Source organism: Nothobranchius furzeri, chromosome 7 (assembly GCF_043380555.1).
Source record: "Nothobranchius furzeri strain GRZ-AD chromosome 7, NfurGRZ-RIMD1, whole genome shotgun sequence".
Taxonomy (NCBI): domain Eukaryota; kingdom Metazoa; phylum Chordata; class Actinopteri; order Cyprinodontiformes; family Nothobranchiidae; genus Nothobranchius; species Nothobranchius furzeri.
This window is the reverse complement of record NC_091747.1, coordinates 62,705,599-62,719,048: the sequence shown is the minus strand read 5'-3', so window position 1 is coordinate 62,719,048 and position 13,450 is coordinate 62,705,599. Positions and strand designations below refer to the sequence as shown.

The 13,450-nt window shown below is 48.5% G+C and overlaps 1 protein-coding gene across 4 annotated transcripts in view; it reads right to left on the bottom strand.

Annotated features, from left to right (window-relative positions):
• Positions 1 to 828: 828 nt before the first annotated feature.
• LOC107383099 (E3 ubiquitin-protein ligase RNF31) overlaps positions 829 to 13,450 on the bottom strand; it is a 29,655-nt gene continuing 17,033 nt past the window's right edge. For 3 of the 4 annotated variants that reach the window (XM_054751914.2, XM_054751918.2, XM_054751916.2), the window contains 16 exons: positions 8,664 to 8,817; positions 8,458 to 8,597; positions 8,226 to 8,368; positions 7,822 to 8,067; positions 7,415 to 7,720; positions 7,141 to 7,326; positions 6,858 to 7,064; positions 6,601 to 6,774; positions 5,853 to 5,951; positions 4,125 to 4,214; positions 3,911 to 4,025; positions 2,941 to 3,053; positions 2,417 to 2,530; positions 1,811 to 1,859; positions 1,598 to 1,694; positions 829 to 1,320 (listed from right to left, as the gene is read on the bottom strand). In XM_054751914.2, the coding sequence (XP_054607889.1) occupies positions 1,044 to 1,320; positions 1,598 to 1,694; positions 1,811 to 1,859; positions 2,417 to 2,530; positions 2,941 to 3,053; positions 3,911 to 4,025; positions 4,125 to 4,214; positions 5,853 to 5,951; positions 6,601 to 6,774; positions 6,858 to 7,064; positions 7,141 to 7,326; positions 7,415 to 7,720; positions 7,822 to 8,067; positions 8,226 to 8,368; positions 8,458 to 8,597; positions 8,664 to 8,817 (2,510 nt within the window). In that variant the 3' untranslated portion in view covers positions 829 to 1,043. The remainder of the gene's footprint in view (positions 1,321 to 1,597; positions 1,695 to 1,810; positions 1,860 to 2,416; positions 2,531 to 2,940; positions 3,054 to 3,910; positions 4,026 to 4,124; positions 4,215 to 5,852; positions 5,952 to 6,600; positions 6,775 to 6,857; positions 7,065 to 7,140; positions 7,327 to 7,414; positions 7,721 to 7,821; positions 8,068 to 8,225; positions 8,369 to 8,457; positions 8,598 to 8,663; positions 8,818 to 13,450) is intronic. The other variant, XM_054751917.2, reaches the window with a different exon arrangement.

The window sequence follows — 13,450 nt, the reverse complement described above, 5'->3', positions numbered from 1 at the left end:
TAAACAGTTTACTATAATTAAAATGACTGATGTATAAATGTGTTTAGACTTAAAAAATAACTGAGATCACAGATTTATTTAGTTTTTGCGGTTTCTCACTCAAAATTACATTTTATCTTCCACTAGACGTAACGTGACGCACACCTCTGTTGTATCACCCGTCCACAGATTTATCCACAAGTCTCTGGTGTTATCAGGGTGTGGTCCGGTCTTTGGGGTTGACCTCTGACCTGAATCATGCGAGATCGGAAGTTCTCCGAGCTCTTTTGTTGAATCTTCATGACAGATTTCATGTAATTATTACTTTATGTTGGAAGTTGCACTCGGCTCCATTAGCTTTAACATTTAGGTCAAAGGTCAAATGAAGAGGCTGTTCATAAAACACCTAAAAGTTGTAAACTTTAAATACTAATCGGTGTTAATGACATTTATTAATACTAAACATTCATCTCAGTTACTTGCTGTTAAGATGCTCTAACCATGAATTTATTTCCTTTACAAACGGAGTTCTTCCCAGGAAAAGCGAGGCTTGTGGGAGTTCTCTTATCCGCCTTCGTGGGAGGGTGGCATTCCTTCGCCATGACTGTCCTGCAGACGGGATGAATCACAGCTTTTGTGTTGCTGAAGCACTATGAATTAAAAGTGTTTGTGGACTCCAAACATCTGTCAGTACTTGTGTCACAGATGCAGTAAACAAAAGGAGACACGACTAAACTGCAAGAATATCTTTTATTTGAGACGATGGCTAAATGATCAGATTCATCGACCACAAGAGAAAACATTCAACAGCTGATCCGTAAACCTTTTATCCAGGAGTCCGAAACCCGTCAGGTTTCTAAAGATTTAAACTCCACACCAAAGTTAACATTTAAGGCACAAAAACACGATTCTTGGAGTAAGGGAAAATAAACTCCTCGCTGTGGGAAACTAAACAGGTTCCACAGAAAACGGTTTGTTCCTGCGGTGTTGTCTGGAATTCAGCAGATTACTGAAACGGAGCGGTCAATCACAGCGACGGGTCTCTGCTTTCTCCGGAGGGATCCTTATTTGTTCCTGGGAACTTTTTCTCCAAGAGGAACCTCCAGGATTTTCTGTGGGGGGAAACGAGGCGTCAGTCTGAGCGTCTGTGAGCGAACGTGCCGAGTGTAAACTACCTTCAGTAGTCGGGCGCCGTAGACGCTGTCGTCCTCTCCGTCTCCTCTCGCCGACTCCCCCAGGTACCGCTCGCAGGCTCGGACCAGCTCACCGGTGTCGTAGAGCACGGCCGGGTCCAGAGTGTGATCATTTACCAGACTCACCAGGTACTCCCTGTAGTGTTTACTGCACACACACACACACACGTTGTATGGTTCTGGTCGTGAAGCTGAACCTCCCGACGTTCCACAGTAAGGAACGTGAGGAGCTGTGGGGAGCAGGAACGTTCTCAGCCTAACCCTAACCCACAAACAGGACGGTAAAACGCTGAGATTTGATTTGTTCAGAAGTGAGTTCATCTAAATCCGCCCGATTCCCAGAATCTGTCAAGTGCAAATAAACAAAGACATTCCGGATCCGAGTGTTTACTGCTAAACGTTCCCAGTCGGACTGTTCCACTCACTCGCAGAGTCCGGCTTGTCCCGGCTGCGTTGCAACGCCACACGGAGAATCGACCTGCTGTCCCGCCTCGTCTTTCTGCTCCATCACACCACAAGCATCTGGGTCAGAGACAAACGGGACAGACTGAGACCAGAGGTCCACCTCCGAGACCCTCCCGTTGGGAGACAGGATGGAGTCCGAGCGCCTACGGCAAAAACATCACGACCCGCCGTACCGGTCTGAGTCCCGTTGGACGGATCCGTGTTGAAGTCCACGCCGCTCCTCTGGGGCAGAAACACAAACCAGGTTTTCATTCAGGATCCACGAATTCAGGCCGACATCTAAATGTTACTTTACACAAAACTTCAAATCAAAAGTATAAAAACAGGAAAATATCAAAGGAACATAAATGCAAACATTAATAATGGGATTAATGTGACCGATGTTCTCTGATGTCGTCCATTCCTGGATATCTGAACTCTCCCGATAAAAGCCTGACGTTTACGATAAATTTTTGTCTGGAATAGGACGTGAAAACGGGAGAAGGTCTGAAAAACATCATTTTGGGTTTTTAAAGTCCTCATTTGTTTCCCCATCAGCAAACTTTACAAGTATGAGAGAAAAACTCTTTAATACACAGAATTCCTGTTTTGATCTGGATGATCCAGGTATTTTACACAGAACTTGCCAACTCTCCGGGTTTTTGCCCCGCCCACCGGCTCAGATTCTCTGTACCTAACAAGCTGCTAGAGAAAAGGAGTCTAAAGCATAAAATAATAAACTCTGATGCTCTTTTGTGGTTTAAGCCTCGTCGCTTGGGACGGCAGACACGTGGCTCCACCTGCAGGAGCTGCTGCAGTCGGGGTGCGTCCCAATCCCGGAGGTAGAAGAGGCAGTCCCTAGGGTGATGGGCGTGGAGGCCGTTGTACGTGCACCGAGGCGTCTTACACGCGGTCTGGAAGAAAAACACACAACAATCCTCCATAATCTTGTTTTTGCTGCAACTTTTACAACAACAGCGTAACAAGTCTGATAGTTCATGATGTTTTTGTTATTGTTCTCTTTATTTGGGCCTTTGCTGATCTGAACTGCCATTTTTATTTGATCCAAGCACAAAAAGTTATTTCAGCATTATTATTTTTATAGCCTTTATGGGCTGAAAGGGAAGAGGTGGAGGATTTAAACCCTAAAATGTAAGATTCTGCTGGTTTTGCTGCTTGTTAGAAAGACGCTGACCTCGCTCCACGGAGGTTTGACTTCACAGACATTCATACAGTGAACATCAGAGAGGCGTGGCTCTGGATTAAACCCCACAGATTAACGAGCTCCACCTGACTAATGGGGTGTAAAAGCGGCGGGACTCACCTTGTGGTACGGGTTGTTGCAGCCGCTGCAGAACTGGTACCTGCACTGGGAGCAGCTGAAGTGCATGCAGCCGCCTTTGGTCAGCGCGTACTGGAAGTTACACTGAGGACAGTCTGCAGGGGACGGCAGCAAGCACACATTACAGATGTTTTCATAGAGAACACATCTGGATCTGCTCTATTCAGATTAATAACAACAGCATGAAACCCATTAATGTGACTGAAACGTTTGCATAAAATCTTTAATTTACACCAAAGTCCTTCTAATAATTCTAAATTTTGCTACTTTATTGAGTAAATAAAGAATAAAAGTAAATAAATAAAAGTTTCAGATGTTTTTCCTGTAAATTTATGACTTTAGTCTGACGGGTTTTGTCCTAAAACAGTAAAATACCCATGTCTGTTAACATCTAAGGTTTTTAAGACTTTAATCCTGGAAGCTTTACTCCAAATAAAGTCACTGAAAATATTTAATATTAATAATTATAAAAGATTTACTCCTAAATTAATGCTTTTAATTCTGGATAATTATATTTATGTTCTTGTCATGAGGCAAAAAGTACAAATGATGTTTTGTAACAGAGTGAAATGACGGTTTCCCCTCTCCTCTGACACGGGACTAGTCTGCATGAGACATGGTCTCAAGGTCTCATGCATTCCTTCTAACCTGCTTCTTTTCAGCTCAACAGAAGAATGAACTCTTTTCTTTTAATTAATCAAAGAACTCTATTTTAATGAAGCTAATCCAACCAAGTGTTAGTCAGCAAATAAGATGTGACCGACCTGTGAAATCAAAATATGAATTACTTTATTATAATCCTATAGAACAGTGGTTCCCAAACTTATTTAGCCATGCACCCCCTTCTATGTCCCGACCATGTCGACGCACCACACTTTGGGAATCCCTGCTATAGAATATGATGAGTAATACGACTTTAAATGTTTCCACGGGCGGGTTCTAGGAGCCTTACTGATGCCGTTGTCTCTCAGATACCCGGCCAGGCCCTGTCTCTGGTACTCCGGGTCGTTGTCCCTCTTCCAGCGCTGAAACTCTTCACAGGACACGTCCTGGTGCTGGGGTTCCCACTAGAACACAAACAGATAATGAGCAGGGAGTTTCCCGACGCTCCGGATGGTTGTCTGCTGTAGGAGCGACTCCCACATTCCCACACAAATAAAACTCACAGGTTTCTTGCACTGAGCGCAGAAACTCTTACGGCACGATGGGCAGGTGACCTTCAGCTGGTTCCCATCGTTGATAAACCCGGAGTCACACTGGAAGAGGAAAAGGAAAACCCGTCAGCCGTTGACCTTCAGTTGTTAATAAATCATGTTAGAACGAATAAAACTCGTCCCAGAACAGCTCTTTGCTCCACTCGGGTACAGAAAACACACATATTCTAAGTTTTTTTTTGTTTTTCACTGTTGTGGCTCAAACTTTCTGCAGCAGAAACTGAAACAAGTGTGAGTTTATGAAAAAGCTGCTACTGTACTGAAATGAGAACTCCTAGGAAGTTCCCAGCTATTCCAGCAGGAGTGTGAGAAGATAACGATAATAATGTGCAACTAAACTTTGTTCATTTGAGGATATTTTTGTTTCAGCTCATAGAATAAAATTAGATTTTCTCTGTGATGAAAAATGAAGTCAAACTAGATAAATTGCATTTCTTGCAGAAAATGCTGTTTGAATGCTGGATAGCTTAAACTGTTAGCTGATCAGCTTAATAGCTGAACTGAAGCTGAAATTAAGCAAAACTGTTAAAATGAGCTGAATGATTTGAAAGGCTTAGAAGCAAAAAGCACCAAAAAGTGAATAAAGCACAAAAAGTAAGTGAAGAAGGGAGAAAAACATCCTAAATAGCAGAAAACTGAAATCTGAACATTATTTAAAAATCTGGACAGCAAAAATGTCTAAACACTTGTTGTTTGAGTAGGACTAGTTTAACAGTTTAATTTTTATATTTAGCTGAACTGTGAAATTAGCATCATAAGCTGAATTCAGAAACTGATTGCTGAAGCTGCTGAATAGCTGAAGTGAAGCTAAAACTAAGCTAAACTGTCAAAATGAGCTGAAAGTATAGTGTAGCATAACGTAGGTGAAGAATGGCGAAAAAAATGCTAAACAGCAAACTGAAATCTTTGAACATTGTTTAAAAACTAGACAGTTGAAATGTTTACACACCTGGCATTTGAGTAAGAATAGTTTAATAGTAACATGTTCACAGTTAGCTGAACTGTGAATTTTAGAAACATTTGCTGATATCTGAAACTGATAGATTAACATATGTTCAGATTGTGTAATGGATGGATGAATGGATGTTAGGTGGTTTATTGGATGGATGAACGGATGGATAGATGGATGGATGGATGGAATCATTAGACCGAGACGATCATTTTGATGTATCATATGTGTGGGTGTGTACTTCCATTTAGCCAGAAGATGATTGAATTCTCTCAGCCAATCAGAGAGCTGGGATAGGGTTGGGCGGTTTCCCGCCTTCTGACGGTGAATAAAATTTAAGTTACCTTTCTAGTTTTACTTACAGAGAGGTCAGAAAGATCAGATACAGCAGTATGTTATTGGCTCAGTATTAGGTCTTTTAACATTCATTTCAATATGAATGAGAGGGAGAGAGGGAGGGAGAGAGAGAGAGAGGGAGGGAGAGAGAGAGAGAGAGAGAGCGAGAGAAAGAGAAAGAGAGAGAGAGAGAGCGAGAGAGAGAGTTTCAATGCTTTACAGCATTCAAACAATAAGAAAAATGTGAAAGCTTTCATATCTGGTCATCCTTACGTGAGCTCGACGGCAGAATCTGTTATTTCTTTATTTACTTCACTAAACGTGAACTCAGAAAGATGAAAGCGACCCAAACCGCATGGAGGAAAGGAGCTGAGAAACACTTAGATTGGACTCACGTGACAGCACCACAGGAACTTTGGGTCTTTCATCAGGGCGTGTTCTGTCAGCTTTTTGTGGAACAAGTCGTAAACCTCAGAGTCCAGACATGCCCGCAGCTGGAGAAAAAAGCATGACTCAGCAGAAACACAACAGCTGTATAAAAAGCATGACTCAGCAGAAACACAACTGGATTAAAAAGCATGGCTGTAGAAACACAACAGCTGGAGAAAAAGCATGACTCAGCAGGAACCCAACAGCTGGAGAAAAAAGCATGACTCAGCAGAAACAAACAGCTGTATAAAAAGCATGACTCAGCAGAAACACAACTGGATTAAAAAGCATGGCTGTAGAAACACAACAGCTGGAGAAAAAGCATGACTCAGCAGGAACCCAACAGCTGGAGGAAAAAAGCATGACTCAGCAGAAACACAACAGCTGGATTAAAAAGCATGACTCAGCAGAAACACAACTGGATTAAAAAGCATGGCTTTAGAAACACAACAGCTGGAGAAAAAGCATGACTCAGCAGGAACCCAACAGCTGAAGAAAAAAGCATGAATCAGCAGAAACACAACAGCTAAGGGAAAAAAGATCACTCAGCAGAAACACAACAGCTGGAGAAAAAGCATGACTCAGCAGAAACACAACAGCTGGAGAAAAAGCATGACTCAGCAGAAACACAACAGCTGGGGGGGGGGACCCTGACTCAGCAGAAGACCCTTGTTAAAATAGATCTTTGATATTCTACCTGTGTCTGTGGCTCACCTGGATGTCCAGGGTGGAGAAGTAGCTGTCCAGCTGTTCGGGGTCGTTGATGTCCGGCTCGCCGCAGACGGGACACACCATGTCTCTGATGTGTTTGTCTCTGACAGCGATGGTGAAGTGCTGCCCGAAGCACTCGTGGCACACGGAGCACTGGCAGGACGTCAGAGACTGCATCTGTCGGGACATAAAACAGAAGCCGTTAGTGTCCAAGTTTATGGGACAGGTGGGCGGGGGAGGACGTCAGGTCTCTGTCTTACCTTGCTGTGGGGGAAGATGCTCAGGCAGCAGGGACACTCGTTGATGAGGAGACGCCTGATGAAGTCCCTGTCGTGAGACTGCTTGACAGCGTGAACCACGTCCTCCAGTGAGCAGGTGACGTCTGGCTCCTGGAGCAGCGACAGGACCAGCTCACAGCGCCCCCAGCTGGGCAGGTCGTACAGCGCCAGCAGCCTCCTGCACGTCCTCTGGAAGCAGCAGCAAGCAGGGAGGTGAGGGAGGCTGAGCGGGACAGAGGAGACACGGCACCACACCCAGTCTCACCAGTTTGTCCGCGTGTTTGGGGTCGATCGGAGGCTCCGGTTGGTCCATCCAGATGTGCTGGTGGAAAGGCTCCACGAGGGGGCGCTGGAGCAGGGAAAGGGCTCCTTTCACCTGCCCTCCACTCTGCCGCAGGGCCTCCTCACACCGGGTCACATCCAGGAAGCCGAGGGAGTGAAGCTCTTTCATCTGAAGGAAAACCCGACACATAAAGGTCATTTGGAGATGATTTCCCATTTCTGTTGTTTAGGAGTCTAACAGCAACAGCTCATCTCACCTTGACCCGTCTGTCTCTCAGCAGCTGTCTCACAGCTCGGTCTGTGTCTCCCCCGGCCGCCAGCCAGGCTAGCTTGGCCTCGGCTCTGGAGGGCTTCATGCCTCCGTTGCCGACGTCCCGCTCCACGGCGGGCTCCGCCCCGGCGTTCCCTGCTCTGTAGTTGAGCTGGACAGAGGCGGCCATGGCGCAGATCTCATCCAGCAGGTGGGGCAGCTCCGAGGTCAGCCAGTCGCAGGGGTTGCTGCCGCCACACATGCAGAGAGCCGCATACACCTCCTCGGGGCTGACGCCTCGCTTCTCCGCCTCCTGGCAACCAAACAGGAAGTAGCAGCTTTTAAAAGGAGCCCGTGTCTGATTTTTATCTAAATGATCAATCCCGTGGTTTCATCCAGACGAGTTCATCTCACTCTGATCTGCTGGATGAGCTTGAGACCATCATCCTTCATCATCTGCTGCCTCTTCAGGTCCATGCCAACTCGGGGCTTGGGCTTCGGCCTGCCGCCCAGCGGAGGCGGCTCTGCGGTGGCGGAGGAGGACACCTGGAGGAGGGACTGGGGCAGAGAGACTCCAGCCGAGTCTTTACATGACAGCCTGCACATCTCACAGGTGGGAGACGGCTGGGTGTTGACGAAGGTGCAGAACTGGCAGGTCCACTGGCGGAGAGAAGGATGATGATAAAAGAAGGAACAAAACGCTTCAAGAGGAACAGAAATGGGTCTTTTTAACCCCAAGAAGAGTGACATCATAACAGAACATCTGTATTTGAATCAGCTGTTATCACAATCCTTCAGATGAGCGGCTCCAGACCAACCTTTGCTGCTGAGTTGGGCTCAGACTGGAGGCTGGACAGAACAGGGGTGACGGGTGGGCGAGTGGCCAGGCGGGGGCGCTCACAGACCTCACAGAGGATGCTGCTGCCCTGATTCAGCACGGTGCAGCTCTTACACTGCCACTCTGACGGGTCAGAGACACACAACGTTCTCACGTCCGCTCACAGACATCATCAAACCTCCAGAAAAGGACGTTTTTGTCTTCCGTCTCACCCGAGTTTTGAGACGTGGGGATGGAGCTGTCTGGGACGGCGGCCGTGGCGAGTCGAGGACGTTCACACGTGGTGCAGAGGACAGCTCTCATCTCGTTGACTGTGGTGCAGTGTGAGCAGTCCCACGACGTCTGGGACAAACTGGAACATAAAAACTCGTCAGAGCCAGAAAGACGGTCCTTCACCGCCGAGGCCGGGTCTGCTCACCTGGGAGCTCTGGACGCCGGTCCAACAATCGTCCTGCTGTGTCCTTTACGGTCAGGGTGAGAGTGGAAGAGACGGTCGCAGTTCAAACACAACCTCTTGACACACGAGGGACACTGAGAATGAACAGCAGTAGTCCCACAAATCCCACAGGTCTCTGCAAAGACAGAGACACAGAGAGGGACAAGTCCAAAAGCAGCCAGAGACACAGAGAGGGACAAGTCCAAAAGCAGCCAGAGACACAGAGAGGGACAAGTCCAAAAGCAGCCAGAGACACAGAGAGGGACAAGTCCAAAAGCAGCAAGAGACACAGAGAGGGACAAGTCCAAAAGCAGCCAGAGACACAGAGAGGGACAAGTCCAAAAGCAGCCAGAGACACAGAGAGGGACAAGTCCAAAAGCAGCCAGAGACACAGAGAGGGACAAGTCCAAAAGCAGCCAGAGACACAGAGAGGGACAAGTCCAAAAGCAGCAAGAGACACAGAGAGGGACAAGTCCAAAAGCAGCCAGAGACACAGAGAGGGACAAGTCCAAAAGCAGCCAGAGACACAGAGAGGGACAAGTCCAAAAGCAGCCAGAGACACAGAGAGGGACAAGTCCAAAAGCAGCCAGAGACACAGAGAGGGACAAGTCCAAAAGCAGCAAGAGACACAGAGAGGGACAAGTCCAAAAGCAGCCAGAGACACAGAGAGGGACAAGTCCAAAAGCAGCCAGAGACACAGAGAGGGACAAGTCCAAAAGCAGCCAGAGACACAGAGAGGGACAAGTCCAAAAGCAGCAAGAGACACAGAGAGGGACAAGTCCAAAAGCAGCCAGAGACACAGAGAGGGACAAGTCCAAAAGCAGCAAGAGACACAGAGAGGGACAAGTCCAAAAGCAGCCAGAGACACAGAGAGGGACAAGTCCAAAAGCAGCCAGAGACACAGAGAGGGACAAGTCCAAAAGCAGCCAGAGACACAGAGAGGGACAAGTCCAAAAGCAGCAAGAGACACAGAGAGGGACAAGTCCAAAAGCAGCCAGAGACACAGAGAGGGACAAGTCCAAAAGCAGCCAGAGACACAGAGAGGGACAAGTCCAAAAGCAGCAAGAGACACAGAGAGGGACAAGTCCAAAACCCAACAGAGACACAGAGAGGGACAAGTCCAAAAGCAGCCAGAGACACAGAGAGGGACAAGTCCAAAAGCAGCCAGAGACACAGAGAGGGACAAGTCCAAAAGCAGCCAGAGACACAGAGAGGGACAAGTCCAAAAGCAGCCAGAGACACAGAGAGGGACAAGTCCAAAACCCAACAGAGACACAGAGAGGGACAAGTCCAAAAGCAGCCAGAGACACAGAGAGGGACAAGTCCAAAAGCAGCCAGAGACACAGAGAGGGACAAGTCCAAAAGCAGCCAGAGACACAGAGAGGGACAAGTCCAAAAGCAGCAAGAGACACAGAGAGGGACAAATCCAAAAGCAGCCAGAGACACAGAGAGGGACAAGTCCAAAAGCAGCAAGAGACACAGAGAGGGACAAGTCCAAAACCCAACAGAGACACAGAGAGGGACAAGTCCAAAAGCAGCCAGAGACACAGAGAGGGACAAGTCCAAAAGCAGCCAGAGACACAGAGAGGGACAAGTCCAAAAGCAGCCAGAGACACAGAGAGGGACAAGTCCAAAAGCAGCCAGAGACACAGAGAGGGACAAGTCCAAAAGCAGCCAGAGACACAGAGAGGGACAAGTCCAAAAGCAGCCAGAGACACAGAGAGGGACAAGTCCAAAAGCAGCCAGAGACACAGAGAGGGACAAGTCCAAAAGCAGCCAGAGACACAGAGAGGGACAAGTCCAAAAGCAGCCAGAGACACAGAGAGGGACAAGTCCAAAAGCAGCCAGAGACACAGAGAGGGACAAGTCCAAAAGCAGCCAGAGACACAGAGAGGGACAAGTCCAAAAGCAGCCAGAGACACAGAGAGGGACAAGTCCAAAAGCAGCCAGAGACACAGAGAGGGACAAGTCCAAAAGCAGCCAGAGACACAGAGAGGGACAAGTCCAAAAGCAGCCAGAGACACAGAGAGGGACAAGTCCAAAAGCAGCCAGAGACACAGAGAGGGACAAGTCCAAAAGCAGCCAGAGACACAGAGAGGGACAAGTCCAAAAGCAGCCAGAGACACAGAGAGGGACAAGTCCAAAAGCAGCCAGAGACACAGAGAGGGACAAGTCCAAAAGCAGCCAGAGACACAGAGAGGGACAAGTCCAAAAGCAGCCAGAGACACAGAGAGGGACAAGTCCAAAAGCAGCAAGAGACACAGAGAGGGACAAGTCCAAAAGCAGCAAGAGACACAGAGAGGGACAAGTCCAAAAGCAGCCAGAGACACAGAGAGGGACAAGTCCAAAAGCAGCCAGAGACACAGAGAGGGACAAGTCCAAAAGCAGCCAGAGACACAGAGAGGGACAAGTCCAAAAGCAGCCAGAGACACAGAGAGGGACAAGTCCAAAAGCAGCCAGAGACACAGAGAGGGACAAGTCCAAAAGCAGCCAGAGACACAGAGAGGGACAAGTCCAAAAGCAGCCAGAGACACAGAGAGGGACAAGTCCAAAAGCAGCCAGAGACACAGAGAGGGACAAGTCCAAAAGCAGCCAGAGACACAGAGAGGGACAAGTCCAAAAGCAGCCAGAGACACAGAGAGGGACAAGTCCAAAAGCAGCCAGAGACACAGAGAGGGACAAGTCCAAAAGCAGCCAGAGACACAGAGAGGGACAAGTCCAAAAGCAGCCAGAGACACAGAGAGGGACAAGTCCAAAAGCAGCCAGAGACACAGAGAGGGACAAGTCCAAAAGCAGCCAGAGACACAGAGAGGGACAAGTCCAAAAGCAGCCAGAGACACAGAGAGGGACAAGTCCAAAAGCAGCCAGAGACACAGAGAGGGACAAGTCCAAAAGCAGCAAGAGACACAGAGAGGGACAAGTCCAAAAGCAGCAAGAGACACAGAGAGGGACAAGTCCAAAAGCAGCAAGAGACACAGAGAGGGACAAGTCCAAAAGCAGCCAGAGACACAGAGAGGGACAAGTCCAAAAGCAGCCAGAGACACAGAGAGGGGCAAGTCCAAAAGCAGCCAGAGACACAGAGAGGGACAAGTCCAAAAGCAGCCAGAGACACAGAGAGGGACAAGTCCAAAAGCAGCCAGAGACACAGAGAGGGACAAGTCCAAAAGCAGCCAGAGACACAGAGAGGGACAAGTCCAAAAGCAGCCAGAGACACAGAGAGGGACAAGTCCAAAAGCAGCCAGAGACACAGAGAGGGACAAGTCCAAAAGCAGCCAGAGACACAGAGAGGGACAAGTCCAAAAGCAGCCAGAGACACAGAGAGGGACAAGTCCAAAAGCAGCCAGAGACACAGAGAGGGACAAGTCCAAAAGCAGCCAGAGACACAGAGAGGGACAAGTCCAAAAGCAGCCAGAGACACAGAGAGGGACAAGTCCAAAAGCAGCCAGAGACACAGAGAGGGACAAGTCCAAAAGCAGCCAGAGACACAGAGAGGGACAAGTCCAAAAGCAGCCAGAGACACAGAGAGGGACAAGTCCAAAAGCAGCCAGAGACACAGAGAGGGACAAGTCCAAAAGCAGCCAGAGACACAGAGAGGGACAAGTCCAAAAGCAGCCAGAGACACAGAGAGGGACAAGTCCAAAAGCAGCCAGAGACACAGAGAGGGACAAGTCCAAAAGCAGCCAGAGACACAGAGAGGGACAAGTCCAAAAGCAGCCAGAGACACAGAGAGGGACAAGTCCAAAAGCAGCCAGAGACACAGAGAGGGACAAGTCCAAAAGCAGCCAGAGACACAGAGAGGGACAAGTCCAAAAGCAGCCAGAGACACAGAGAGGGACAAGTCCAAAAGCAGCCAGAGACACAGAGAGGGACAAGTCCAAAAGCAGCCAGAGACACAGAGAGGGACAAGTCCAAAAGCAGCCAGAGACACAGAGAGGGACAAGTCCAAAAGCAGCAAGAGACACAGAGAGGGACAAGTCCAAAAGCAGCAAGAGACACAGAGAGGGACAAGTCCAAAAGCAGCCAGAGACACAGAGAGGGACAAGTCCAAAAGCAGCCAGAGACACAGAGAGGGACAAGTCCAAAAGCAGCCAGAGACACAGAGAGGGACAAGTCCAAAAGCAGCCAGAGACACAGAGAGGGACAAGTCCAAAAGCAGCCAGAGACACAGAGAGGGACAAGTCCAAAAGCAGCCAGAGACACAGAGAGGGACAAGTCCAAAAGCAGCCAGAGACACAGAGAGGGACAAGTCCAAAAGCAGCCAGAGACACAGAGAGGGACAAGTCCAAAAGCAGCCAGAGACACAGAGAGGGACAAGTCCAAAAGCAGCCAGAGACACAGAGAGGGACAAGTCCAAAAGCAGCCAGAGACACAGAGAGGGACAAGTCCAAAAGCAGCCAGAGACACAGAGAGGGACAAGTCCAAAAGCAGCCAGAGACACAGAGAGGGACAAGTCCAAAAGCAGCCAGAGACACAGAGAGGGACAAGTCCAAAAGCAGCCAGAGACACAGAGAGGGACAAGTCCAAAAGCAGCAAGAGACACAGAGAGGGACAAGTCCAAAAGCAGCCAGAGACACAGAGAGGGACAAGTCCAAAAGCAGCCAGAGACACAGAGAGGGACAAGTCCAAAAGCAGCCAGAGACACAGAGAGGGACAAGTCCAAAAGCAGCCAGAGACACAGAGAGGGACAAGTCCAAAAGCAGCCAGAGACACAGAGAGGGACAAGTCCAAAAGCAGCCAGAGACACAGAGAGGGACAAGTCCAAAAGCAGC